The sequence below is a fragment of the Hypomesus nipponensis genome, chromosome 20, assembly GCF_054491055.1.
Source record: "Hypomesus nipponensis isolate SF chromosome 20, ASM5449105v1, whole genome shotgun sequence".
Classification (NCBI taxonomy): Eukaryota; Metazoa; Chordata; class Actinopteri; order Osmeriformes; family Osmeridae; genus Hypomesus; species Hypomesus nipponensis.
This window is the reverse complement of record NC_140380.1, coordinates 2674902-2699529: the sequence shown is the minus strand read 5'-3', so window position 1 is coordinate 2699529 and position 24628 is coordinate 2674902. Positions and strand designations below refer to the sequence as shown.

General features: G+C 45.1%; 4 protein-coding genes across 9 annotated transcripts in view; all 4 read right to left on the bottom strand.

Annotated features, from left to right (window-relative positions):
* Positions 1–369: 369 nt before the first annotated feature.
* On the bottom strand, positions 370–4130 carry LOC146245151 (uncharacterized). The gene is made up of 3 exons (XM_084683443.1): positions 3738–4130; positions 1351–1678; positions 370–975 (listed from the first exon to the last, which is right to left on the bottom strand). Exons 2-3 carry the CDS (start codon positions 1676–1678, stop codon positions 857–859), a joined length of 447 nt encoding a protein of 148 aa, XP_084539569.1. The 5' UTR covers positions 3738–4130; the 3' UTR covers positions 370–856.
* An 804-nt stretch (positions 4131–4934) lies between these two features.
* Positions 4935–13462, bottom strand: mat2b (methionine adenosyltransferase 2 non-catalytic beta subunit methionine). 2 transcript variants are annotated; one of them, XM_084684178.1, is made up of 7 exons: positions 13292–13462; positions 11596–11790; positions 11304–11418; positions 10305–10460; positions 6136–6329; positions 5835–5948; positions 4935–5672 (listed from the first exon to the last, which is right to left on the bottom strand). In XM_084684178.1, the coding sequence occupies exons 1-7, from the start codon at positions 13319–13321 to the stop codon at positions 5496–5498; spliced, it is 981 nt and encodes a 326-aa protein (XP_084540304.1). In that variant the 5' UTR covers positions 13322–13462; the 3' UTR covers positions 4935–5495. The 2 variants fall into 2 exon arrangements, with proteins under 2 accessions (XP_084540304.1, XP_084540302.1); XM_084684176.1 differs by lacking the exon at positions 13292–13462 and adding an exon at positions 12892–13093.
* Positions 13463–15260: 1798 nt separating this feature from the next.
* On the bottom strand, positions 15261–18291 carry eif4ebp3 (eukaryotic translation initiation factor 4E binding protein 3). 5 transcript variants are annotated; one of them, XM_084684291.1, is made up of 4 exons: positions 17910–18291; positions 16588–16743; positions 16179–16257; positions 15261–15724 (listed from the first exon to the last, which is right to left on the bottom strand). In XM_084684291.1, the coding sequence occupies exons 1-4, from the start codon at positions 18037–18039 to the stop codon at positions 15721–15723; spliced, it is 369 nt and encodes a 122-aa protein (XP_084540417.1). In that variant the 5' UTR covers positions 18040–18291; the 3' UTR covers positions 15261–15720. The 5 variants fall into 5 exon arrangements, with proteins under 5 accessions (XP_084540417.1, XP_084540414.1, XP_084540416.1 ...); XM_084684288.1 differs by having other exon boundaries at positions 15261–15727; positions 16118–16257; positions 17910–18242; XM_084684290.1 differs by having other exon boundaries at positions 15261–15727; positions 17910–18240.
* Positions 18292–18578: 287 nt separating this feature from the next.
* The window catches only part of ankhd1 (ankyrin repeat and KH domain containing 1), a 33747-nt gene continuing 27697 nt past the window's right edge, over positions 18579–24628 (bottom strand). Inside the window, 4 exon segments of the mRNA XM_084684287.1 lie at positions 18579–19152; positions 19283–19444; positions 19552–19757; positions 24359–24613. Of these exon segments, the coding sequence (XP_084540413.1) occupies positions 19093–19152; positions 19283–19444; positions 19552–19757; positions 24359–24613 (683 nt within the window). The 3' untranslated portion in view covers positions 18579–19092.

Genomic DNA, 24628 nt, shown 5'->3' with positions numbered 1-24628 from the left:
TTGTCGGTGTGGTAGAACAGCAGCTGTTTCCCACTAGTAGATCTGCTGCTGCTACACACATCTGACCTTTCAGAAATAGAAACCGGGCCCTCCCACCACCAAACACCCGAACTCCCACACTCAACTCCCCTATCCGCTCTTCTCTACCCCCCCCCCTCCCCTTCCCGGGCCCCTCATGTATAAGCTAGGCTCTGAGGGAGAGGAAGAGTGGGGCAGAATTTACAGACCAAAATTAGCTGTTGGACAAACTCAGCACAAACCTCACAGTCTAACTGATATGTCTAATTCACTGTCAGTACTGACCCCACTCTTAACATGCCCATGTACTGTTAAGTTCTCTATACTTACAAATGTAAACTAGATTCCGTGGAGGGAGAAACAATATTTTTTATTACTGGCAGAAAACCATAAAACATCTCACACCGTTATAATTCAAACACACCTCTAACATGAAAAAAGAAATACATCAATATGAGGTGTTAATATCTAGATGAAAAATGTGTTAACCTTATTGCATGTAAGCTCTCACACGTTCAACAGGGCTGAAAGGTCAACAGGTCTCTATGTGAGTCACAATAAAAAGGAAAGAACGAACACTTGAGAACGGATGGCTTGTTGAGGGTTGGAGTCAGGGACCATTCAGGAAATCCATCTCGTAAACTATTGAAGGTGCATGATGGTGCATGATGGTGCATCATGATGGTGTCAGGGTTCAAGGGTGATGGTTAATGGATCAAGTCTAGGTTCAGGGGTCATGGTAGGGGCCAGGGTTCATGATAAGAGTATAGGGTCTTGGTGGGGGTCAGGTTTCAGGGGTCATGGTAGGGTCTTGTTGGGGGTCAGGGGTCGTGGTATCTCAGGTCATCATATCCCAGAGACAGCAGCAGCAGAGGGCTGTCCAGCAGGCGGTGAGACAGGCCTCCCCTCCTCCTCCTCCTCCTCTTCCCTCTGACCGCCTGTCCTCCACCACATACACTGGGGAACACAAAGGAGGACAGGAATATTCTTCTGCTTCCTACCTCGCACATCTGGTACTCCTTTCTTCCTCCTCTCTCTTCCCTTGCTCCTGCTCTCTCTCTCTGCTGCCCTCTTTCCTGTTTACTTTTATCACTCCATCTCTCTCTCCGCTCTCCTCCCCTCTAATTTATTCTCTTCAGTACATCTTGTCCTCTCATTTGTTCGTCTCCCCAGCCCCTGGCTCAACTCTCCCCTCCCTCTACCTGTTCCTCTCTCTGCCCCTCCCTCCTCTCCCTCTACCCTGTCTTTTTTATTCCTAATACTCCATACCTCTTTTTTCGCCATCTCTCCTAGCATCTGTTCATTTGTTCATCCTCCAAGCATCCTGCTCACCTGTGTTCTTAGCAGGGTCTCCGTACATGGGAGCCCCAGGGGGGCCATCCTGCCAGCCGTACTGGGGGTTGGGTGGCCCTGGGGGGGGCACCTGGTACCCCTGGTACCCCGGCTGGGCCTGGTAGACTCCTGGGGGCCCGGGGGGAAAGGAGCCAGCTGGATAGGCCTGGGTCTGGTATCCCTGGGTGGGGTAGGCCTGTGGCTGGGGGGCGTAGGCTGGGTCTGGGTACCCTGGCTGGGTTTGGTAGGCTGGGGCCATGGGGCCAGGGTAGCCCGGGGCGGTGGGGGGTGGCACACCCCCGTAGGGGGGGGGCTGCTCGTAGTTCATCTAGGGAGGGAGGGAGGGATGTGGAGGAAGAGTAATTGAAACAAGGGGGGAATTTCTCAGCCTTCATTTATAAAACAAGCAGGTAAACCAGCTGAACCTTGCCAAAACAAAACTTCTCATCATCCCGGCTAAACCTTCCATCTCCAACAATCTCGCAATCACCCTGGGATCTGCGACGGTGACCCCTTCATTCTCTGCCAGGAACCTTGGGGTTACCATGGATGACAAGGTCTCCCTCACAGCCCACATTGCTGCAGTCTCCTGGTCGTGTAGATTCACTTTCTACAACGTCCGGAAGCTCAGGAGATACCTGTCCGAGCACTCCACCCAGCTGCTAGTCCAAGCACTTGTCCTATCCAAGTTGGACTACTGCAACTCGCTGCTCGCTGGTCTCCCAGCATGTGCAACCCGCCCTCTTCAGAGGATTCACAACGCAGCGGCCCGCCTGGTGTACAATCTATCCAGACGCTCCCATGTTACCCCGCTCCTCATCTCTCTCCACTGGCTACCCATCACAGCCCGTATCAGATTCAAGACCCTGGTACTGACCTTACGAGCAGTGAACGGGACAGCACCCGACTACATCAAGTCTCTCCTGCAGCCTTACACCCCCACCCGTCACCTACGTGTTTCTTCAGACAACCGCCTGGTGGTCCCTCCGCTCAAGACCGCCCAATCCCAACACAAGCTCTTCTCCTGCCTGGCCCCCCAATGGTGGAACCAGCTTCCCACCTCCATCAGGGACACTGACTGTCTCCCCACCTTCAAGGCTTCAAAAGGCTCAAGACGCATTTTTTCCGTGAGTACAACGGCACTGGCTGGACCCGATGTTAGTGTCCTCCAGGATCACAATTACTCTTATTGAGAGACTTGTTGCTCTTGTAGGTTAGTTATAACGAAGTTAACTCTTGTACTCACTGTGAAATATTTTACTATTGATTGTTCTTCTACAGGTACAGTCTTGCACTTTTTGAGGTTCATGTTGTTTTAATTTGTAACTTGTATAACTGCATGCTCTTATGGGTCTTCCCTTTGGCACTTGTTTAGTTTTTCACAATGTATGCTTCATGTTTTGACTGCTTGCAATGTTTGGGACTACCTCGTTGTTATGATCAGTGACCTATGCTCTTTTGTAAAGTTCTCTCTTGGAAGTTGCTTTGGATAAAAGCGTCTGCTAAATGCATAATGTTAATATTTTGTTTGCATCCTTCACTCCCTCTTTCTCTGGCCCTCTCTCTCTCTCTCTCTCTCTCTCTCTCTCTCTCTCTCTCTCTCTCTCAATCATGGAGTCACCGTCAGGAGTCTTGCGTCAACATATTGTTCTGGGAACCAGAGCTATGCAGACAGAGAGGAAAGCAGGTATACAGACAGACAGCAGACAAATGTGATGAGTCAAGGCACAGTGTCCATAATCTGTCATGTGTCAGAAACACCATGAGACTGGAACACTGGTCACAACCAGGCCTTTAAATGGAATTACTCCATCTGGTGACAGGGATAACTACTGGAGCTTGACGGAATCTTCTATCTGCTCACCACAGTCGTTCAGAAGTGAATCTGTATGGTTTATTGTCACTAGGAGTCGTTGGGCTGGATGTGTATAAGCTATACAGAGCGTCTGAGCGCCTCTGCTGACGGCTGCAAACGGTCTGAATGGACGCCTTGTGGAAGCCAAGACAGAGACTGCCTGCTCTGCCTTGTGACCAACACTGTGAGTGTATGTGTGAGAAAGGACGAGAGAGAGGAGAATAAACAGAACACATTCCTGCTTCTAATTTGACCGTTGGCAGGGAACATAGGCTACATGGAACATGTGTAAAATTACAGCAGCGGCTCCACAGGTAATTTTGCGACTGTTTCAGTAGCTCTCCAATGGCATCTTGTTCTCATGTTCACTGCCATAAATTAGAACTGATCATCATTGATGGAGATTGCCTATTACTTTAACCCCATCTCCCGATGCCAAACACAGCCTACACGGCCGATAGGTTGGAAACAACAGTTTAGTTGTCTAGAAAACTACATAATGCATTAAATAAATAAATAAATCACAATTTACCTTTTGGGGCTGGAGAACTGAATTGGGGTGTCCCCTCGTTCCGACTGAAGACAAGATCACCTTTTTTATTCTTCTTGATTTGAATTATATAAAAATAAACATTTCCATCGACAGTTGACAGACTGCGTTTCTAATCCCAGACGCTCAGGGGAGTTCCGTTGCCGTAACTTGCTGATCGGTAACTCGACTACGGAGAGACAGCTGATCCGCGGCGGTGCGAAAGAAGTTTCTTCCACTGCTCTTTGCGTTTCAACCGGTCAAATGTAAATTATAGCCCAGTCTACTGGTCTACAATGACAGTAAAGTTTATATTTCAATTAAACAAACGATAATGAGGACTAGCTCAACTCAACAGAAGAGAAAACCGAAGTGAATGTGCCGGACGCCGGGGTCCTGTCACCTGACTTTTTTTAAATTTGCAACTCGTGGCCTTTTGACTCCCGACTCCCTACATCACGCCCTCATCCTTCACGAATGATTAAACCATAGGTGTAAACATATTGAGATTATTGTTAATCGTTTCATAATTAGTGGTTAAATCCCTTTATCATACCTGTCTATCTTTGCGTGGGGAAAAACAATGTGCGGTTTGTAACAAAATAACGCTCACTAAAGCGTTCCAGATCATTTTCCGATCTGTAGGACGTAGACGAATATCTAATGCAGATCATCAGCAGCATTAACTCCATTGGAAGGTTTTCCGTCGCTATAACACGTTCTTAGTAATAAAGGTGAGTTACTACAACATCACAATGTCACATAAGGAATCGCATAAAATGTTTCAAAGTTTTCCAGAGGGATAGGAGACCAAAGGTTTTATTTAAGTGCAGTTGCAAGGTGCAGTTGCAGACTAGTTGACGGCATTCAATCTTCTTCTAACTTTACAGTCACTGATTAACATGGCAACATTGTTATGCCAGCAATGCTTGTCATCGATTTTCACAAAAGGTAGCTAGGTAAAACAAATTTTAAAAAAATAGGCTACTTTACAACAGTCTCTATAGGCCTATAGTGCAAGTTTTAATTCTGGATATTTTATGTAAGTTGTTGAATTACGTGCTTCTTAATTTACCTTTCACATGCATAAAAGGTTTAAGTTCCCAAATGAGCACACATAGGCCAACTTAACGTAACATATAAACTAATTTCAGTAGTAGAGTCATTGAAATACCAGGAATTGAAATACCATGAAAAAGATTATGTATCTTGTTATTAATTAGTTTTATCACAATCAAATTCAATTTCTTACAATCATTTCAGACAGAAATAAATGGGAATTCCCTCCTCTGTGGACAGTCCAGAGAAGAAGAGGTCAAATGAAGCTTAGGATGTTCTGGACTGAAATTAAATGATGCAATTTTGCTGTCATGGCAACCTCACTCACTGTCATGGCAACCAGACTACTGGTTACTAATCTTTCCACTGAAACAGCAGAACAGGGGAATGTTGGAAGGAAATAACCAGAAGTTGATGTGGCAAGCAATCACAATTTTGTGCACACAGAAGCCACCAGGACAAGACAATTATCGTCCAGAAGATGGTCTAGTAGGTGACACAACATGGTTTATTCCAGATGACATGGAATGTGATGTTCAGAACACAGGTGTATTTGTATGTTGTTTTTATAGCTAGGTCAGTACTGTAGGTGTGGTTAGGTACGATCAGGGGTGTGGTCACTGGTGTGGGGTGTGTGGCTTGGCTGGGATCAGGGGGCTTGGTCACTGGTGTGGGGTGCTTGGTTGGGTTCAGGGGGCGTGATCAGTGGAAGACAGTCTGCCTCCAGCGCTTGTCGTACAGGAAAGGCCAGAGGCAGTCTCGGACGGCGATCTTGAAGGGGTGGGGCTCGGTGCTGAGGCCTAGTAACTCCAGACGAGAGCAATCCAGCTGAGCATTTTGGGGCCTCTGGGCCCCCGAACCTGCAGGCTGCTCTGTTAGCTGGAGAGGAGGAGGGGGGAGGAGAGAAGGGAGCAGTAGCAGTAGAAGAGGAGAGAGGGAGGGGGGAGGAGAGAGATGACAGAGGGGAACGAAGAAAGTTAGGTTGAGTTAGGAGGCAGAGGGAAGTGTCAGAATGTGTGACAACGTGTCATGTGAACCCACCGGGATGAGGTGTCCGCTGGGCAGGATAAAGGCCTCAGCGATGGAACACGCCATCTCATACTTGGTCATCTGTTCCTTGGCTGAGTAGTGGAAGATCCCTCGTATGGACGGGTCCTGGGGGAGAACACGACAACAGAAAAGGACAGAACGGATTTAAACAAAGACTAGGAACACTAGCCACAACAGAATAGGACTACACAACAGTTCAGCACAATTACATTATTGTTTTTTACATTTCAATGGATGGTATCATTCTCCTATGCTCCAAACCCAACACACACCTCCACACACACACACACACCTGCATCCTCCTCTCGGCCATGTTTCTGCAGACGCGGGCCACGTCGTTAACATATGTGGGGTAGCGCTGTTGGCAGTGGTCCAGGGTGCAGCTCTCCGCCCCCTCCTGGACCTTGTCCCACAGCACCGTCACGGCACTCTCGTCCACGCGCTCCACCTCCCCGAACAGGATGGGCACGCGCAGGATTGCAGCATCTGGGGGATGGGGTGATCACTAGTGTTGCTTTCGTCAACGAAAATTATGACTAAATATTGTTGTCAACGAACCATTATCACGTGACAAAAACGAGAGGAGATGCAACATAAATGCTGGTCATGTGACTATAACTAAATGTATAATGCAATATTGTTGACAAATAAAAACAAGACTAAATGGGATTCATACAATAAAAACTATGCTAAAATTTCTTCATTTTCGTTGACCAAAACGAGATGAGATTAAATGTTATAACGTTATTTCATCTTGTTTAGTCGCATTATTATTATTAGCCAACTCATGAGGCTGTGGTTAATGTCTCATTTTAACGTTAGCTTTAGACGTTATCATTAAACGTTAGCCACTGGAGCTGAAAACCACTGAGACAAACGTGTGTGACTAGCGTGTGTATATTTGTTTGTGAGTGTAAAGTGGGTTAACATGTGTGACGTGTACTGTGTGTGTGTGTGTGTATTTGTGTGTGAGAGTGTAAAGTGGGTTCTTAGTTTCTATCTGACTGACTATGTGTACTAAGAATCCCTTGTTTGCCGAATACTGTAGCTAATTTTGTTATTCACATAACAATCACACTGAACTGAATTTGGCATCAACAACATGACTTTGAATACCTTATTCTAGACCAATACATACATTTAAACACATGGTAGGCTGTTGGCATTACCATGCCTCCCAGGATCACTGCTTAGACTACTTCTGTTTTGATTAAAAATAGACTAAAATACAATTTTCATTGAATAAAACTAGACAAAATGTCATCAGTTTTCGTTGACTAAAACTAGACTAAAATAGACATGGATAATTATGCCCAAGGACAAGAGCACACTGCAGCGTATCATCCGCACTGCTGAAAAGGTGATTGGCTGTGATTGGCTTCAATCTGCCTACTCTCGAGGATCCTGAAGCGAGCAAGGAAGATTGCCGCCGACTACCACCCTGGACACACTCTGTTCCAGCCACTCCCCACATTTACATTTAGTCATTAAGCAGACACTCAGCAACCAGCAACCTTTTAATTAATAGCCCAATTCCCTAACCGCTCAGCCATCTGACTTTATATTTATTTTATTGTACATACCTGTCCCTTTAGTATTTGTTAGATATTGCACCTTTTGTATAGTATAGTTAGAAGTGTTTTATAACTACACCACTTATTTAAGATTTACTGCTATATTTACATTTAGTCATTCAGCAGACGCTCTTATCCAGAGCGAATTACAGTAAGTACAGGGACATTCTCCCTGAGGCAAGTAGGGTGAAGTGCCTTGCCCAAGGACACAACGTCATTTGGCACGGCCAGGAATCGAACCAGCAACCTTCTGATTAATAGCCCGACGCCCTGACCGCTCAGCCATCTGACCCTATATGTTGAATGTATGCACCCTCCTGCCAAAGTCTGTGCAAACGAAATTAAAACCCTTTCTGATTCTGATGCCCAAAATGACAAATGCTCGACTTTTAGTCAACTGAAACTTGACTGGACTAAAATGAGTCTGCACATGTGTGTGTTGTGTGCAACGTGTGACAACTCGTTTCTCTCAAACAAACAAAACAACTAAGGGCATGCTGGCTCAACAGATCAATCCGTTTATTTTCATTTGTTTTTATCAGGGTAAGTACATGGAAAGGCCGTTCGTTACCAACATTGTATAGTTAGGTTTTATAGAGTGAATATTGTACGTAGGCCTCCAAAGTAATATTAAAAAAATAATTATAAAGTTTACCACTTTACAAATGTTCACCGTACCATCTTACGTCTACAACCAATGTAGTAAAATCTTAACATCGTTTTTTGTTCAAATATATCACCTAATATTGTGTATTTTATCATCCTGCAGCCGATTTCTGAAGCGCCTTGGGAAAAAATTCAAACAGCTGCCGAAACAATCGCTGCAGATCGCAGGCAATCGCAGCGCTTCGCAGCCAGTGTGGTCGGTCTCATTTGATAACATGGGCGCCGAAAAAAGGTGAAACTGCGGACCGCAGTTTCAGGACTGCAGTTCTAGGACCCTCGGTTTATCTAACAGCGCTACCTAGCGAATTGGAAGACGAGATATACTATTGAGTACGTGTCACTAGATTACAAAAAGATTAGACTATTTAAATGGTTTGAAAGAGGCAAGTAACAAGGACAACTTGGGAATTTGATCATTCAGATATGGATATATTTAAAATATACATACAATAATAAACAATAACAATTGCACTATCACATCCATCCACCAAATAACACCTGCATCGCTCCATCCATCTCTTATTCCCTCCACCCCATCAACCACTCTTGAGAGAAAATTTTTGAAGGACTTTTGACTGCACAGTTGAAGTTAGCTAGCTACTGTTTTGTTTTTTTTACCGTACTTTATTGTCCAATTCAAGACTCTAGAATCGTTTGATACATAACCACATGTGATTCAAATGAGCTACTTATACTCCGATTGTCGTCCATCTTGTTATGAAACAAGCTAGCCTACATTAGCCTACTTCCTCTTCTTGTTATAATTTAATGAGCCGTAACCTACATTCACTACTGCAGGAAAATATTGATTATCTTGTTCCGGTCCATGGTTATCCAATTCGCTAGGTGAATTTGTGACGAATCTGGTTATGGAGGAAGACTGATACGTGAACGCACAGCAGGGGAACCAGTTAGCGTGGCAACCAGTTAGGCGACACCACCGGCCCCCCTTTCCCACAGGACGGTTGGTCTCTTCTTCCAAATGAACGTCTATGCAGCCTTTAGTGCCGCTTATACACAACAGTGACACTGACGGATCGAAAGCTAGCTAGTAGAGACAATATAAAGATGGAAAACCAGGCAAAGAAACTTAAAACATTGTCTAGTGAAGGTAATTACATTTATCAATTGAAAAAACAGCTGTTTGTTTGTTTTACATAAAGCTCCAAAAACAAATTTTCGCTCAAATAGCCCTAAAAAATCCTGATTCGTTAATAACCGTGAGATATAGCTTCTCCCTCTTGAATTGAGATTTGTAAATTCTCGCCTCCAATTTAAGTTTGTCATCCATCTATTTTAAATTATGTACGTATCCCTCCATTCATTGCATAATTAAGTCCCCTTTGACGGCTAAAACTCTAGTCAGCTGCGATAGCTTGTCCGAGTTAGCAACAGTAACTAAGGGGGGCGGGGCTTAGTGATTGGTCAATAGGCCAATGCCAGCGTTTAACGCTCCTCATTTACATAACGTTGAGAAAAATCCAGAAGCGCTTGCCTTCCCACAATGCCCTACGCGAGCGTCAACGCCTGGTTTCATTGAAAATTAATTGGAAGCCGACGCGCCGCCCGCTCCGCTGCAGTGTGAACACACCGTAACTAGCATCACATCAGGCACAGAATTTGCATGCATTAGCAGGGTGATTGCTGAGTCCCCTTCTGTCCTACAGAAAGCCATGCTGAAAACCAAGAGCGCAGTTGCGACCCTACATGAAAACCGGTGCAAATACAACATAAAAACTACATTTTCCATTAATGAGAAGTTTGAATCCATCCACCACAGAGGACCTCATTCGGATCAGTACAGAGGCGACCTCAGCGGAAATTTTGATGCCTGTAAATGTGTTGAAAATTTTTGATTTTGATGCCTGTAAATGTCCCTGTCAGCTGGGAAAAAACATTTTTTGACTCCCATGCTACAAAGCTTGGCCAAGCCATTCCGTTTGACACAATGTTACAATGAATAGAAAAAAGTAATAAATGAATATTATTGAATTAATAAGTAACCTATCCCATTTCCAGTCAATTTTGTGTAATTCGTTCAATAGTCTAATAATGATGCAATGTTTAAAGTTTTTAAGAACAGAAAGTCTACTAACTGTGCCCCTAAATTTTGGTTTGTGCCCCTAAGGTTTTTCACTTGGGGGCACATGTGCTCCAGCAAAAAAAGTTAGTGTAGAGCCCTGCCTGGGTACAGGTAGGTACAGGTGTGTGTGTGTGTTACCTGGGTTGTGTCGGAGAACCTCCCTCTCTCCCTCCAGCTTGGACCTGCCGTACAGGTTGAGAGGGTTAGGGGTGTCGTTCTCTCCGTAGGGGGGGTTCCTCCCGTCAAACACATAGTCTGTGCTGATGTAGATCAGGAAGATGCCCTGGTTGGATGCTATTCACGCAAACACACATACACAGTGAGCATTGACGCAAACTCACACAGTTCCCATAGACAGCATTTCACATTTTGAGTCAGTCTTACTGTAATACACACAACTACCACTAAATGTAGTTGTAGTAACCTTGGAGCTTGTACCTGCAACATCTCCATCTTCACCAGAGTGTACCTGTAACATCTCTCTGTCTTAACCAGGGTACCTGTAACATCTCCCTGTCTTCACCAGAGTGTATCACTGTAACATCTCCCTGTCTTCACCAGAGTGTATCACTGTACCATCTCCCTGTCTTCACCAAAGTGTATCACTGTAACATCTCCCTGTCTTCACCAGAGTGTATCACTGTAACATCTCCCTGTCTTCACCAGAGTGTATCACTGTAACATCTCCCTGTCTTCACCAGAGTGTATCACTGTAACATCTCCCTGTCTTCACCAGAGTGTATCACTGTAACATCTCCCTGTCTTCACCAGAGTGTATCACTGTAACATCTCCTTGTCTTCACCAGAGTGTATCACTGTAACATCTCCCTGTCTTCACCAGAGTGTATCACTGTAACATCTCCCTGTCTTCACCAGAGTGTATCACTGTACCATCTCCCTGTCTTCACCAGAGTGTATCACTGTAACATCTCCCTGTCTTCACCAGAGTGTATCACTGTAACATCTCCCTGTCTTCACCAGAGTGTATCACTGTAACATCTCCCTGCCTTCACCAGAGTGTATCACTGTAACATCTCCCTGTCTTCACCAGAGTGTATCACTGTACCATCTCCCTGTCTTCACCAGAGTGTATCACTGTAACATCTCCATGTCTTCACCAGAGTGTGGGCCTCCTACCTGCTTCCTTGGCCAAGTTCCCCGTGGCGTGGACATTGAGGTTGATTGCTGCCTCTGTGTGTCTCTCCACCACGTCTGGTCGCCGCTCCGCTGCACAGTGAACTATCACATCAGGCTGAGGGAGAGAGAACTATCACATCAGACTGGAGGGGGGAGAGAGACCCATCACATCAAGCTGGGGAGAGACCCATCACATCAGGCTGGGGAGACCCATATCACATCAGGCTGGGGAGAGACAGCAGATCTAGCCACAGATCCAGTTCATGGCTCCCTAGACATGCCTGCACCCCACCTGAAAGTCCAGTATGACGGTCCTGACGGCGTCCTCGTCCAGCAGGTTACAGCGGAGGAAGCGAGGAAGGGCGCGGTTGTAGCCACAGCCCAGCGCCTGCCACGCATTCTTCTGGAACTCTCTATACACGGCCCGGCCCAGCAGGCCTGTGGCGCCTGTCACCAGAACCCGCCGGTAGGGGATGGACACATCCTCCTGGGGGAACAGCCCAACATGCCCGGCAACCAATTAATCTCTCACTCTGTAGATCAGTTGATAACTGTTGCACCATGCCTGGTAGCTGAGATTATATTTTGAACACTGCCTAGTATAGACTGTTCCTAGATCAGTTTTATAGACATCAGTCTATACCAGGCAGTGTTCAAAATAAGGTTAGAACTATGCACCTGTGATCCGTCATTTTCTGCTCTTTTCTATTTGCACATTTTGTTTGTCACTTGATAAAAGCATCTGCTAAAAGCATCTGCTAAATTAACAAATGTAGATAAGTCTATAAACCTGTCGATCAATACATCCATCAAGGAAAGGGGCTGGGGTACTGAAAGCTTAGAAGATAAACTTGCAGTAAAGTTGGACAAGGTTATTGTCCCCTTATCATCTCATATTCTGTTCCCCATCAACAAATTCAGTTCCTCCTCATTCTGATCACTTCCTTCTCGGAAGTCTCTGGGTCAACCTCCTGACCGGAAATTCACAACAGCCACATCAGAATGTGACGAGTAAACCATGTTAGTTAATTGAACACCATCTTCAACCTATTCCTGCAACACTGCAGGCCTTGTGGCGTGCACATAGCATGCATTCATCCCAACACACACCTGTCAAATCCAGGTCAATGCAAGATCTGTAGTTGTAATCATTCCATCATACGTGCTAAATGTAATCCTACCAACGCATAGAGGTTAGGAAACACGAGTATTCTGTCGTCTACATGCATTGCACTGCTTTTCAACTTGTTCCATGTATCATTTTGTACAATATGCAACATATGCGTCAATCAGATTGTTATAATCGTATTTTTAACACGGCGGGGTTGGGCATATACGTGATAAAGACCAAAGACAAAATGGGTGTCGATAACGCGAGCCTAAACCGCTTACAGTAAAGGTAGTCAACTAGTTATCGTACAAATAAACAATCAACTATCAACATACATAATCAACATACAGGTGTTAGTCATCCGACTATACTCGAATTTACTTATATTGTGTATTTTCTTAAAATGTTAGTCGCTAAATGTCTAGCAAATGATGCTTTCAGATATTGAAAAAGGCACGTTCTCGTTCCTTAAGTTACCTCCACCAGCTTCACGTGTCCTGGAGTAAAATTGATTTTAAATCCTTTTTCCCTATACGTCATTTCTACGCCAATATAGATTATGCGTCGAATATGCTCATTCTGTCCCTGCAACTGTCGATCTAGATGCGCAACTTCTGTTTGTTCTTCATTAGCAGATGGTTCATGCAGCCTTGCCGTACAGCATGCACAATTGTCGCACAATGAAACATCGTTACAGCGCCAATTAATTGGAAAAAAGCTAAATCATGCACTAGTAAAACACAAATGTCTACCATCTTAGTCTCCAAAATGCATCAATAATGCCATCTCATTCCCGAATTATATGCCGCAAGACTAGGCTACTACTTCAATGGACTTCGTACAGACATTATTTAATTTGACAAGCAAGATATCTTACCTCATAATCGCCATAGTCAAATCCTGGCATCCTCTTTAGGAATTAACTAACGTTAAAATAAATACAATTGTCTGTTAGTTTGCTGACCACCACAATAACCACCAGGGGCAACTAGCCAGCTAGTCCTGAAAGATACTATTTGAATATTTGTCTGGCAAATCAACAAGATACATTCTTAAAGGGGAGGTTGTTGCCTTACTGAGCTACTTCAAATCTATAAAACATCGCCACTAGATGGCGCCAGTGCCCGCGCTATGATGAACCAGAAAGCTTCGATCAACAAGAGCTTTTTGGGTCCACCTCTTCCAGAATAGGTCAGGGGGAGGGTTGAGTGACAGTTTAGAGTACCAATCCTGATGTTGTGTCTCTCGTAGTCAGTTACAGTTCAGTAAGCCAGCATGTGGAATTAGTGACTATGATTATTAAGCAGAAAATACTTTCCTGTCCTGGTTTCAATGATGAGTGCCCAGCTAATCTATGACAATGTAACCTAACGATAATTCCACACAGACTAGTAAAAATACACCTGAATATTCTTAAAGCAATCGTAAGAGGCTTACCGGCTAGAGCACATACCACAAAAGCTAAAGCCTTACCGCAGGGTCCTGGGTTTGGTTCTGGCCCCATTTCCTGATTGCCATCTCAGTACCCTGAGACAGAGCCCCCACCGCCAGACGGCTCAAACACTGAGTTGTGTCAGAACAGCAGTGCATACACAAACAGGGATTTGATTCAGCAAGAAACAACTTCACCCCAGACCTGGGGTCCATACTACGAAGCCAGATTTAGGGTTTGTGAGGTAACTTCAGGTTTAATTCTGGATTTTCAGTGTCACATAAGAGCATGCAGTTAAACAAGTTACAATTAAACAACATGAACCTCAAAAGTACAAGAGTGTACCTGTAGGAAAGCAATCAACAACAATATAATTCACAGCGAGTACAAGAATTTAAATCAGTTACAACTAACCAACAAGAGCAACAAGTCCCTCAATAATAGTCATTGTTTTACTGGAGGAAACTAACATCAGGTCCAGCAAATCATTCCTAAGTACCGTTGTACTCCCGTATACAGTTTGAAATGTTCTGAATATAATAAACAATGTTTTATCTATACCTTGCTATATTAATCTAATTAACTGTCATTATGATGTTTTCTTATGCCTGCAGAGCCATAAGTTAGTTCTTTGTAAGGTGCGACTAGGAAACGCCTATCAATGTAAGTCAGAGGTCACAATATTGCGAAAGTGTATAATGCCAAGCAACTTTGAATGAGGAAAATAAAAGGAGTGACAAGGCCATTTCTAGTAGCCCTATCTAAAGAGCTAAACACAACGTATTTAGCATACAGTGTACTTTTTCAGTGCATGCAAAGGCTATCCTAATCATCTTGTAGCCTCCTATATTGTGATACCATATACTCCCTTGATTTCCTGTATTCATGTCCAGTCTTCTGTGGGACTCAACTTGAGTGTCACAGACACCTGCGCCTTACATTTGTGTAATAAATACGTTGATTTTATCTTGAACTTGTTTTAAATACTCCCTTCATTGACTTGGTACTTTTTTTAAAGACGTTTTCAGTAGCAACAGTGTTGCTCTTCGCTTGAATTGTGCTCTTAAACTCTTTGTATTTGTTTAAAATGAATGTTTGCTCTTTTTGTGTGAAGTACAGACCTCTAGACATGTCCATGTTTGTATTTGGTCATTTTTGGCGAACACGCCCCTTTTTATGTGAACACGTTCATCGCTCAAGTGGGGAAACCTGGGTTGAGTTAAGGACTTGATAACCACCATCGTGATACTGTTTAGCATGATTGTGGTTGTTAGGGTTAGTGAAGCTAGTGAAGCAAATTTATCCCGGGCGTGTTGAACTTGCTTCATGGTATAGGGCTTTGACCTTTAAACCGGAACACTTATTGGATTACCCTGTAAACACACACACTTTAAAGAAGACCATTACAGAGAGCTTTAATAACAAACGTCACTTTATGTCATTGTATTTCTCTCACTGGCACAGACACTGGCCTGGAACTCAACCTGCAGTTAGACATATAGAAAAACTTGTACACATTCTGAACACCCACAATGTCGAACCATACTTTTTGTTCTTGGGGAAAAGGGCAAGGCCTAGCACCAAATGTACAAAAGACAAAGAACATCAAGATAAAGGCAGCTGAACAGACTGTATCACCCTCCCTCCCTCCCACTCTCTAGGCTCTCACAGAAAACTGCCACTGATCCACCTCCCACCTCAGAGAACCAAGTTTGTCCGAGGGTTCTAACGGTGAATTCTAGAATCATGGGGATTAAAATGGTGGAGGGGTGTCTGCAGGCCATGTAGAGACTGTCAACCGCCGTGGTCAACCTTTACCAAACCTCGACCATGGAGAAGGTCTGGAGGGTCAGATGTCAATCATAAACTGGTCATCATCTGCTGAAAGGAGAGGAGATGTTATACCCCAGGAAGCAAGGAGATAGGAAAGGTTGAATGACAGGGAACAAGGAGGGAAGAGAAGGGGATTAGACAGTAGGTTTAGGGTTTGCCCTTGAGCAAATTGAACTCACTGAACCTGCCCAGCCTGTGTGTGTGCACTCCTGTGTGTGTGTAGGTGTGCGCGCGCTTGTGTGTGTGAGCACTAAAGTGTGCTTTCTACTTTCCAAAAAAGAAAAGCAAACATTTTTTTTATTCTAAACCTCCAGAAGTCATCATCAATGATGGGGCTGAGTAATGCAGCATGTGATCTGCAGGTCAGTCTTCTCCTAGTCTTAGTCTTGGTACTATCCTAGTCCCTGATCCTATGCCCTGGGCTAACTGGTAACATACTGTCTGTTTTCAGCTTGCTTGCTCAGCATAGAACATCTGCCTTGAAAATGCGAGGACGTGCCTGGGTAGCCCTGAATGGTTCGGCCCTGGCAGTGCTGTTTCTCCCTCAGGGTGGACCAGGACAAAGCAAAAGGTAACTCCTGGACGATGTAGAGGGTAGGAGATACAGAGAAGAAAGAGAGAAAGAGGGGGAGGAGAGGAAGAGCTGAACATGACAAGCTAAACACCTGAAGCCATGTGAGAACAATGTTGGGTGTTTGGGTTAGTAGGTGAAAGGGAGATATGGAGGGAGAGAGAGACAGAAAAAGATAAAGAGAGGGAAAGGGAAGAGGGAAACAGGCAGGCGGTGGGGGTGTAGAGGAAGGGAAGTTATAAATAAGAGAAATATAGACACAGAGAAACAGCATGAGGGCTACAGTTAAGACGCTTGACCCAGACTCAGGTGTTAGGTCTCAGGGGTCAAGAATCACCTGCCGGATGGGGGCTATTCTCCATCCCCTCAGGCAGCTTTCCCAGGGGGGGCGCAGTCACTCCGGGGATGTGGGGGAGGCAGCAGGGGGGGGTACGGGCAATGGGAGAGTTACGACATTCCAGCAAGAACTTCCTTTCGTAGATGATCTTAGTTCCTGGAACGGAGGAGGGGGGATTTCCTGTGATATCACTGAGGTAAAAAGGACTGCACACCAAACAAGCTGCAAGCAGATCAGGTGAGCACCTGGCATGAAGAGCAGGATTTAGACAACTTTAGTCACGAGGGACACTATTGTCTTACGGTTTTGTGTGTATTTCAGAGGCACAAAAAGCTGTGTGTTAGAGCTTCCTTCAAGGCACGTACTTTCTTTACCCGCCCATTTGAATCAGCAAAAACAAGTAAAGCAACATCTGTGAATGGGTTTGTGAATGAGAATTTGTGTCTGTGTTGTCAGTGACAGAGCATTTGACCTGTGGATTAAGAGGTGAAGGCGTCTGTTTAATGAACACATTATATGGAGTTGTCACCATGGGACTACAAGGCTGACCTACTTCTGCAGTTCAGACCACTGTTTCCTTAGGTTACAGCAGCTATCATGTCCATGCTCCCTCCTCATCTCCTCACATCACTGAAAACACCCTCATTCCCAGACACCCTCCCCCCTCTTACCATTGGACAGGCCGTTCCTTCCCTCTCTCACCCCCAAACTGGTGCTCTACCTTTACTCCCCCGAGACTGGCCTCTGGCTTTTACCGTCTCCCCCCTTAATGGCCTCTTTCCTACCCCACACATCACCCAAAGAACCTGGAATACGGTGACCATTTGTCCTGTTTTTCGGAATTCGGTTTTAGTTATATTATGATGTGTATCTGGTCTAATATTTCAGTGTGCGCGCGCATATTTGCAATGCTTTTTAGAAGTCTCGCCTTCTCTCACACCAATTGGTCGATAAGAAGCTTGTAGCAATCTGTTTTCGGCATCAAATAGTTGTTTAATAGTAGCAGCAAATGACAGCTGAGTGGAAACAGTGCCCAAACTATATATATATATATATATTTATCGTAACACCGTTTAGAACCCCATCATCCCCCCCACCCCCCACCCCTTTCGACGAGAGAAAGTGTCCTCTTTTTGGAAAACCTGGATATGGTCACCCTACCCTGGCTGGAACAGCCATTACGCACGTGTACGCTATGCACTCCACTACTGTTTTTTTTTTTTACCATGCCCCGAAGGAGGGATTCGTTAACAGCAAGTAAAATACAATAACACAACCGGCGCATTGTACGTAACTGAAGCGGTAGCGGTAACGTAGCTCACCTCCGGGCGTGGTGGAGAAGAGCGTTCCATTGGGAGTCTGGCTGTAGGAGTCGGGGATCAGGGGCCAGTCTGAGTTACCGAAGCGGCTGGGAATAGGACAGCTGCTGCTCTGCTGGCAGTTAACAGGCATACTTGCAATTTGCACAGAATATGACTAGTTTGCGGATAAAATACTCTAGTAAAAATTGAAAGGTTTGCAAGCTCTGTTACTATAATGGTTGCCGTAAAACCGAGACCAAGGCTGAAGTGGAGCAGGAAGGATCGCTAGAGGACCGTTCAGCCTCGAGATTGAACTTGCACGACGAATACTGATAGCCACGTGCACATGTTTATGTACAGGCAGCTGGTGGGCGTGGCATGTTGGTATCCCAATCTCAACTGGAGACACTGACGTGTGCACTGCTAGGTTGTCCTCCAGTTGTTTACTTTCCTTCATGCGTCTTTGCGCATCAAACCAACCAATCAGCACCATGACAGACTAGATCATCGCCTATCAGAGATGAGCGGCTTAAACCGTTCAAAGGTGTTTGGATTCACATCGTTTAACGTCATACTTGTAAACAACAAACGTCATTGCCCCAAATATGACCAGCGTGTCCCAGCCAAATGCTGTGTACTATACAACTCCCGACAGAAAAGTGATTACACAAGTCACAAAGTACAGGACAATTTGATAGTTTAATCTTTTTATTGAATATTAAGGTAGATATTTCACATGGATACAGCCTACGTGAAGTAGAGCCACTACACAACATGAAATTTACTCTCATTTGAACCCTTTTTATTTTAGTATGTAAACAATTATACATGTTTATACCACTCTAAAAGGTTCAGATTTCTCTCTGTATCGGTTATCGCCAAGTCGTGCCTAGGCTGGGATAAATAGCACAGTAGCAGACCCTACTGTGGACCCCAGAGGGCCGGGGAGGAGGACTTAAGAGGAAGGTTTAGAAGTAGACGTCATGGTTATGCTTACGCTAGCTAGGCAGACAGGATCCTGTTGAACAGGTGGACAGAGTGCTGCAGCCCTCCATCCCTCCCTGTGTTAGGCACATCAGCATGGTGTCCCCTCTCTCTTTCTCTCTCTCAGGTCAGGGACATGTCTAGGTTAATATCTCTATATTATTATCTGTGTTACTGGTGCTGTGATCGGTCCACTACAACACCAGGTGTGTGTGTGTGTTTAGTTGACGTGGTTCAGATGTACGTTGCCAATATGAGGAGCCCAAGTCCCTGGCCACACCTGGAGGGAGAGAGGAGTTAGAATACAAATACACACACACACACACACACACACAACAAACTCAAATCACAGACACAAAAAGACAAACACCCAGAACACCTCAATAACAGAAAACAAACACACGCACTACCTGCTGGGGGTCGGTGCTGTCTGTGTTGGAGACGACCTTGAGGACGGGGCTCCAGGAGGGGTCAGCAGCGTGGAGGCCGTTGTACACCGGCCCCCCAGGACCGTCCCCCAGAGGGGGGTGGGGGGGCAGCATCGCACCCCCGTACAGGGACATGGGCAGACCCTGCACACACACACACATCAGAGCAAAGTTTGTTAACAAGCTATTCTGGGCCTCTCCACAGTACTGTCTAGAATATTCCCCCTGGTTTTATGGTCAGTCTCCCTCACCTTGGGGAAGTCCATAAAGCCAGAGGGGATGGGCTGGAGCTGGGCCTGGTGCTGCCCTTGGTGGAAGCTGTTAGCCGGGGTCACCATGCCACTGTCGTCCCTCTCCAGGGCCTGGTGCTGGGAGAAGGCGGAGGGCTCTCCCTGCTGGTGGTGGGGGTGCATGACGTGTCCGGCCATGAGGGGTGGGGCCCAGCCAGAGATGGACTCTGGAGGGGGAGGAGGGTAAGAGGAGGGGCGGACTGAGACGGGCCGAGGCCAGTTAGTATCCACTCAAACACGGAACAGCGCATGCACGCACACCACATACACACACCCACAACAGTCTACACGCCCACAACAGTCTACACACAAGACAGCAACAACTAGGACAGCGTCTATACAAACAGACTGATTATATACCACAATAAGGGATGGTATATGTTCCTTGACTCTGACCATCGTAATACTGTAACTATAAACTTATGATCCTTGGTCTTCTACTGTACTATCTGTAGAAATAATAAAACAAGTGCATAGTGCCGGTGATGCAGTTGGTGATTACAATGTCAGTGAAACACACATCTAAAGATTCCTTGGACTATGGATCGTGCAACTTGCCCACGACTATGTCGGTGACACACACACACCCACACACACACACACACACACATCTGGAGTTATAGATTGATAGTGCAGTGCCTGTGATGCAGCTGGTGATGACAGTTCTTCTCGGTGATTTTGGTACCTATATCTCTCAGATCTCAATTCAAATTCTCTTGAAGTTCTTGTCCAACCTCCACATCAACTGTGATCAAATTGGCAATGCTGTGGTAGCCTACATTCAGGCAAATGATTATGTAGCCTTCATTTGTCTGCCGTTTCCTACATAATAAAAAGCTTTGGTTATGTTGATCAAAATGTACGATCTTGGCTTATGACTTGGTTCTCTGTTTAATTGTCCTACTACCCTTTTCAAAAAAAAAAAAAACTCCCTTAAACCAGCCGTTCTCCAGAACTACAGACCAGTATCAATGCTACCCTTTTTTTCAAAAACAACTGAACGTGCTGTATCTAACCAACTGTCAAACTTTGTCAGAACAACCTGCTTGACCCCAACCAATCGGGCTTCAAGACTCGCCACTCCACAGAAACCGCCCTCCTGTCAGTCACCACTGCCCTTCAGTCTGCCAGAGCGGCTGCGAGGTCATGCGTCAGAATTTCAAGGGTTAAAAATCAAATCCTGCTTGCCAGACTTTGAGATGGGCATCACTGGCACTGCACTTCAGTGGATCTCATCCTACCCGTCGGGAAGATCCTAAGATCCTATAAGATCCTTCTCCTGGGGTGGCAAAGTGTCAGGCCAGCTCTCCACTGGCGTCCCACAGGGCCCCTCCTCTTCTCCCTGAACACCACCTCGCTTGGACCAATCATCACCTCCCACGGACTATCCTACCACTACTACGCTGACGACAGGCAGCTGTACCTGTCGTTCCTTCCGACTGATCCGGGGATCTCAGCTAGGATTGAGGCCTGCCTCACAGACATCTTCGCCTGGATGACCATGCACCACCTTCAGCTGAACCTTACCAAAACAGAACTCCTCATCACCCCGGCCAAACCCTCCATCTCCCACGATCTCTCAATCACCCTGGGATCTGCGACGGTGAGCCCCCTCATCCTCTGCCAGGAACCTCGGGGTGTCCATGTATGACAAGCTCTCCCTCACAGCCCACATTACTGCGGTCTCCCGGTAATGTAGATTCAGGAGATACCTGTCCGAGCATTCCACCTAGCGGCTAGTCCAAGCACTTGTCCTCTCAAAGTTGGACTACTGCAACTCGCTGCTCGCCAGTCTCCCAGCATGCGCAACCCATCCTCCACAGGATTCAGAATGCGGCAGCCCGTCTGGTCTTCAATCTACCCAGACGCTCCCATGTTACCCCACTCCTCATCTCCCTCCTCCCCACCTCCATCAGAGACACTGACTGTCTCCCCACCTTCAAGAAAAGGCTCAAGACGCATTTGTTTCGGGAATACAACGGCACTTAGGAATGTTTGTCTGGACCTGATTTTTCCTCCGGGATCATAATGACTCTTATTGAGAGACGTGTTGCTCTTGTTGGTTAGTTGTAACTGACTTAAAACTATCATACTTGCTGTGTAATATATTTTTGTAGCTCATCATGTTTAATTGTATCTTGTTTAACTACATGCTCTAATGGTTCTTCCGTTTGGGACTTATTTAGTTTTCACAATGTATGCTTTATGTTTTGGTTTACCGGCAATGTTTGGGGTTATCTCATTGTTATGATCAGTGACCTGTGCACTTTTGTAAAGCTCTCTTCTGGAAGTCGCTTTGGATAAAAGCGTCTGCTAAATGCGTAAAGGTACCACAAACATCTAAACATTTAGTTTATAACAGAAGTCATTACATGCATAATGGCTGAGACAGTTGTCCTAATTGTAGGCCTAAATCAACATGCAGCACGTGCATGTAGATTTGCAATGTGCTGGCAGTTCTGACATCAGTAAACACTAGGGCTGTCCCCACTTAGTGGAGTAGTCGATTTTCTGGTCGATATACTCTTAGTTGAGTTGCCATATGGCAGTGTGAGATCTGATTCCCGCTCGTGTCATCATTGCGGAATTAACTAAATGTTCAACAGAAATTGTAGATTATATTATTTAAGACAAATAAACCAACTCTAAAAATATATATTTAAAAGAAAAGGTGTTACTGTTTTCCCTTTCGTTAATCTGCGCTTTGTTTTGGTTTGGTATTTTGCACACGGTACGAGCACAATTGGCTGCAGAACTCCAAACTCTGCCATAGCCTACTTTTTAACATTTACAAAGTACCGGGTGACTCGAAAAACGTTGAATGCAAACACTGCCAACAAAGGTTTATTTTTCATAGTTCTACGTCGAATATTATGTAGCCTACTACCTGAAAAACGTAAGTTGGTCTAGCCCTACTTCGCTCATGCTAACGCGCTGGGTTGAAAAATGAATATGCCTATTAATTATATTATTATAATACATTACAATTCATGAACTGTCATCACCAGCTGCATCACGGGCATGGCACTATCCATAATTACAGTTATTAATATTTGTGACATCTTAATCGGCGAATGCATCACGGGCACTGTGCACTAGTGAATATAGCAATGGGAACAATGCTCGTACGACTTTATAAAGGATGCATGTATTAAAGTTTTGTATTGTGCGTATTAAATTTAAGTCTTATGAACTTAGAAGTGTGCTCAGGCTTAAACATTGTGTCTCACACAGGGTGTGGGAAACAGGCTGTATTTTGTGTCGTTATCTCTCCATTTCAGAAGCAACCTTGAAACCGGGCTGAGACAGCACCCGAGCAGGTGGGACACGTAGGCAAGAACAACTCCTTACTGCACAGGAGAAGCTCAACCCTCTTCTTATGTTTTTGTTTTACAGCACTGTATAATATATGCTGGGGTAGGAACAGATAGTCAGTTGGACATCGTGAACCAGCCCAAACTCTGTTGCGGGTAGGGAAACGTAGACAGCCCCAGAGCTCTGTACTTGTTGATTTCCAACTGCTGCATTAAAGCTGATATTATCGGACTTCTGCGACTCCAGACCACTCTTTCTAGAACACAGATTTGTGTCATTGAATACTATCATTACATATTGGAATAGACACAACAATTTAAAGTCCTTCACTATTATAAGAATCACAGAGTCAGATTGCGAAAATGTTTGTACGTTTTTTTTGTGCCAATTTTCAGACGTTTTAGTCGAGACTTGGTCAACCGAAGAACATTTTAGTCGGGGACAGCCCTAGTAAACACATTAATGTATGTAACAAAATTCACTGAACTATTCTGAAAGTATATCCACTTTATAATGTCGTTCTGTTCACTTTGAAAGCAGCTGATAGTTGTAAAAGTGAATTCATGTCAAAACAACGAAACATAATTTCCATTTCTACAGGTCTACTGGGAGAAATAATTGCAGATATGTTCAATTACAAGTTCTGTAACAAATCATGTTAGCTATTGGATGGCATCGCTTGCCCTCCAGGAATTATGATCCTCATTTGATAATGATAAAAGGGGCAAGTTGACCCAAGGCTTTGGAGCCACATACATTTTGTGTTTGCAAAGCTTGCTGGGCCTTGGCATAAAATGACTGCTAACAATTTCACTAAGTCATATCATCAGCACAGGGGACAGTGTGAACTAGTTCTAGCCAGGTGAAATCACCATCATTCTGATTGGATTTTAAGAGCAGATTGACTGCTGTAAAAGAGGGGACCATTTGCATGTGCCTTTACTGTCTTTATGTATTTTTACTATGTGCCTTATTGTATTCCAGTATTCTATAGAAACGTGAAAACATTTTCCTTAAATACTGAACCATCAAACTTTGCAAAACACAACCCCCCCCCCCCCCCCCCCCCCCACAGATTGTAGTTTGCACTAAAATCTGTAATTTTAGTATATTTTGGGGAGGTTTGTACTATTTGATTTACATGTCTATAACTTTGAAGAAGCAACATATATTTGATTGTAAAACAAACCAAACTTGAGTATGCTATTCACCCCATTAATCCCCTGCTGCATCACTGACACCATCATACTGTAATTCCAGGAATCTGTGTGTGTTGATCTGTATATCACCAAATCAACTAACTATCTACTATCACACAGGTTGCATCACGGGCACTGCACTAGTAATTGTAAAATAGGAAAAAGGCCTAGCCGACTGAGGGGTGTGAATACTTCTGCAAGGCTCTACAACTGTCCTAAAGATGGACAGTGTCCAGGTGGAGCAGGGTCCTCACCAGAGCCGGCCCCCAGGCTGAATGACCAGATGCCCCCCTGTCCCACCGAGGGGGTGTAGCTGCTGTGCATCATCTGGCTGCCTGCACCTGTCTGCCTTATACGAGCCAGACGCTCCGTCCCAATCGGTGGAGGAACCTTCCGGTCGGGCTGCTGCCCACCTCCACTGGGCTTGGATTGGCCCATGGTTGCAGTTACCGCAGACGCGCAGAGAGGGGAGGAGTTACCAGATGACACGGAAAGAACTGGAGACTCACCTGGGGGATGGGAGG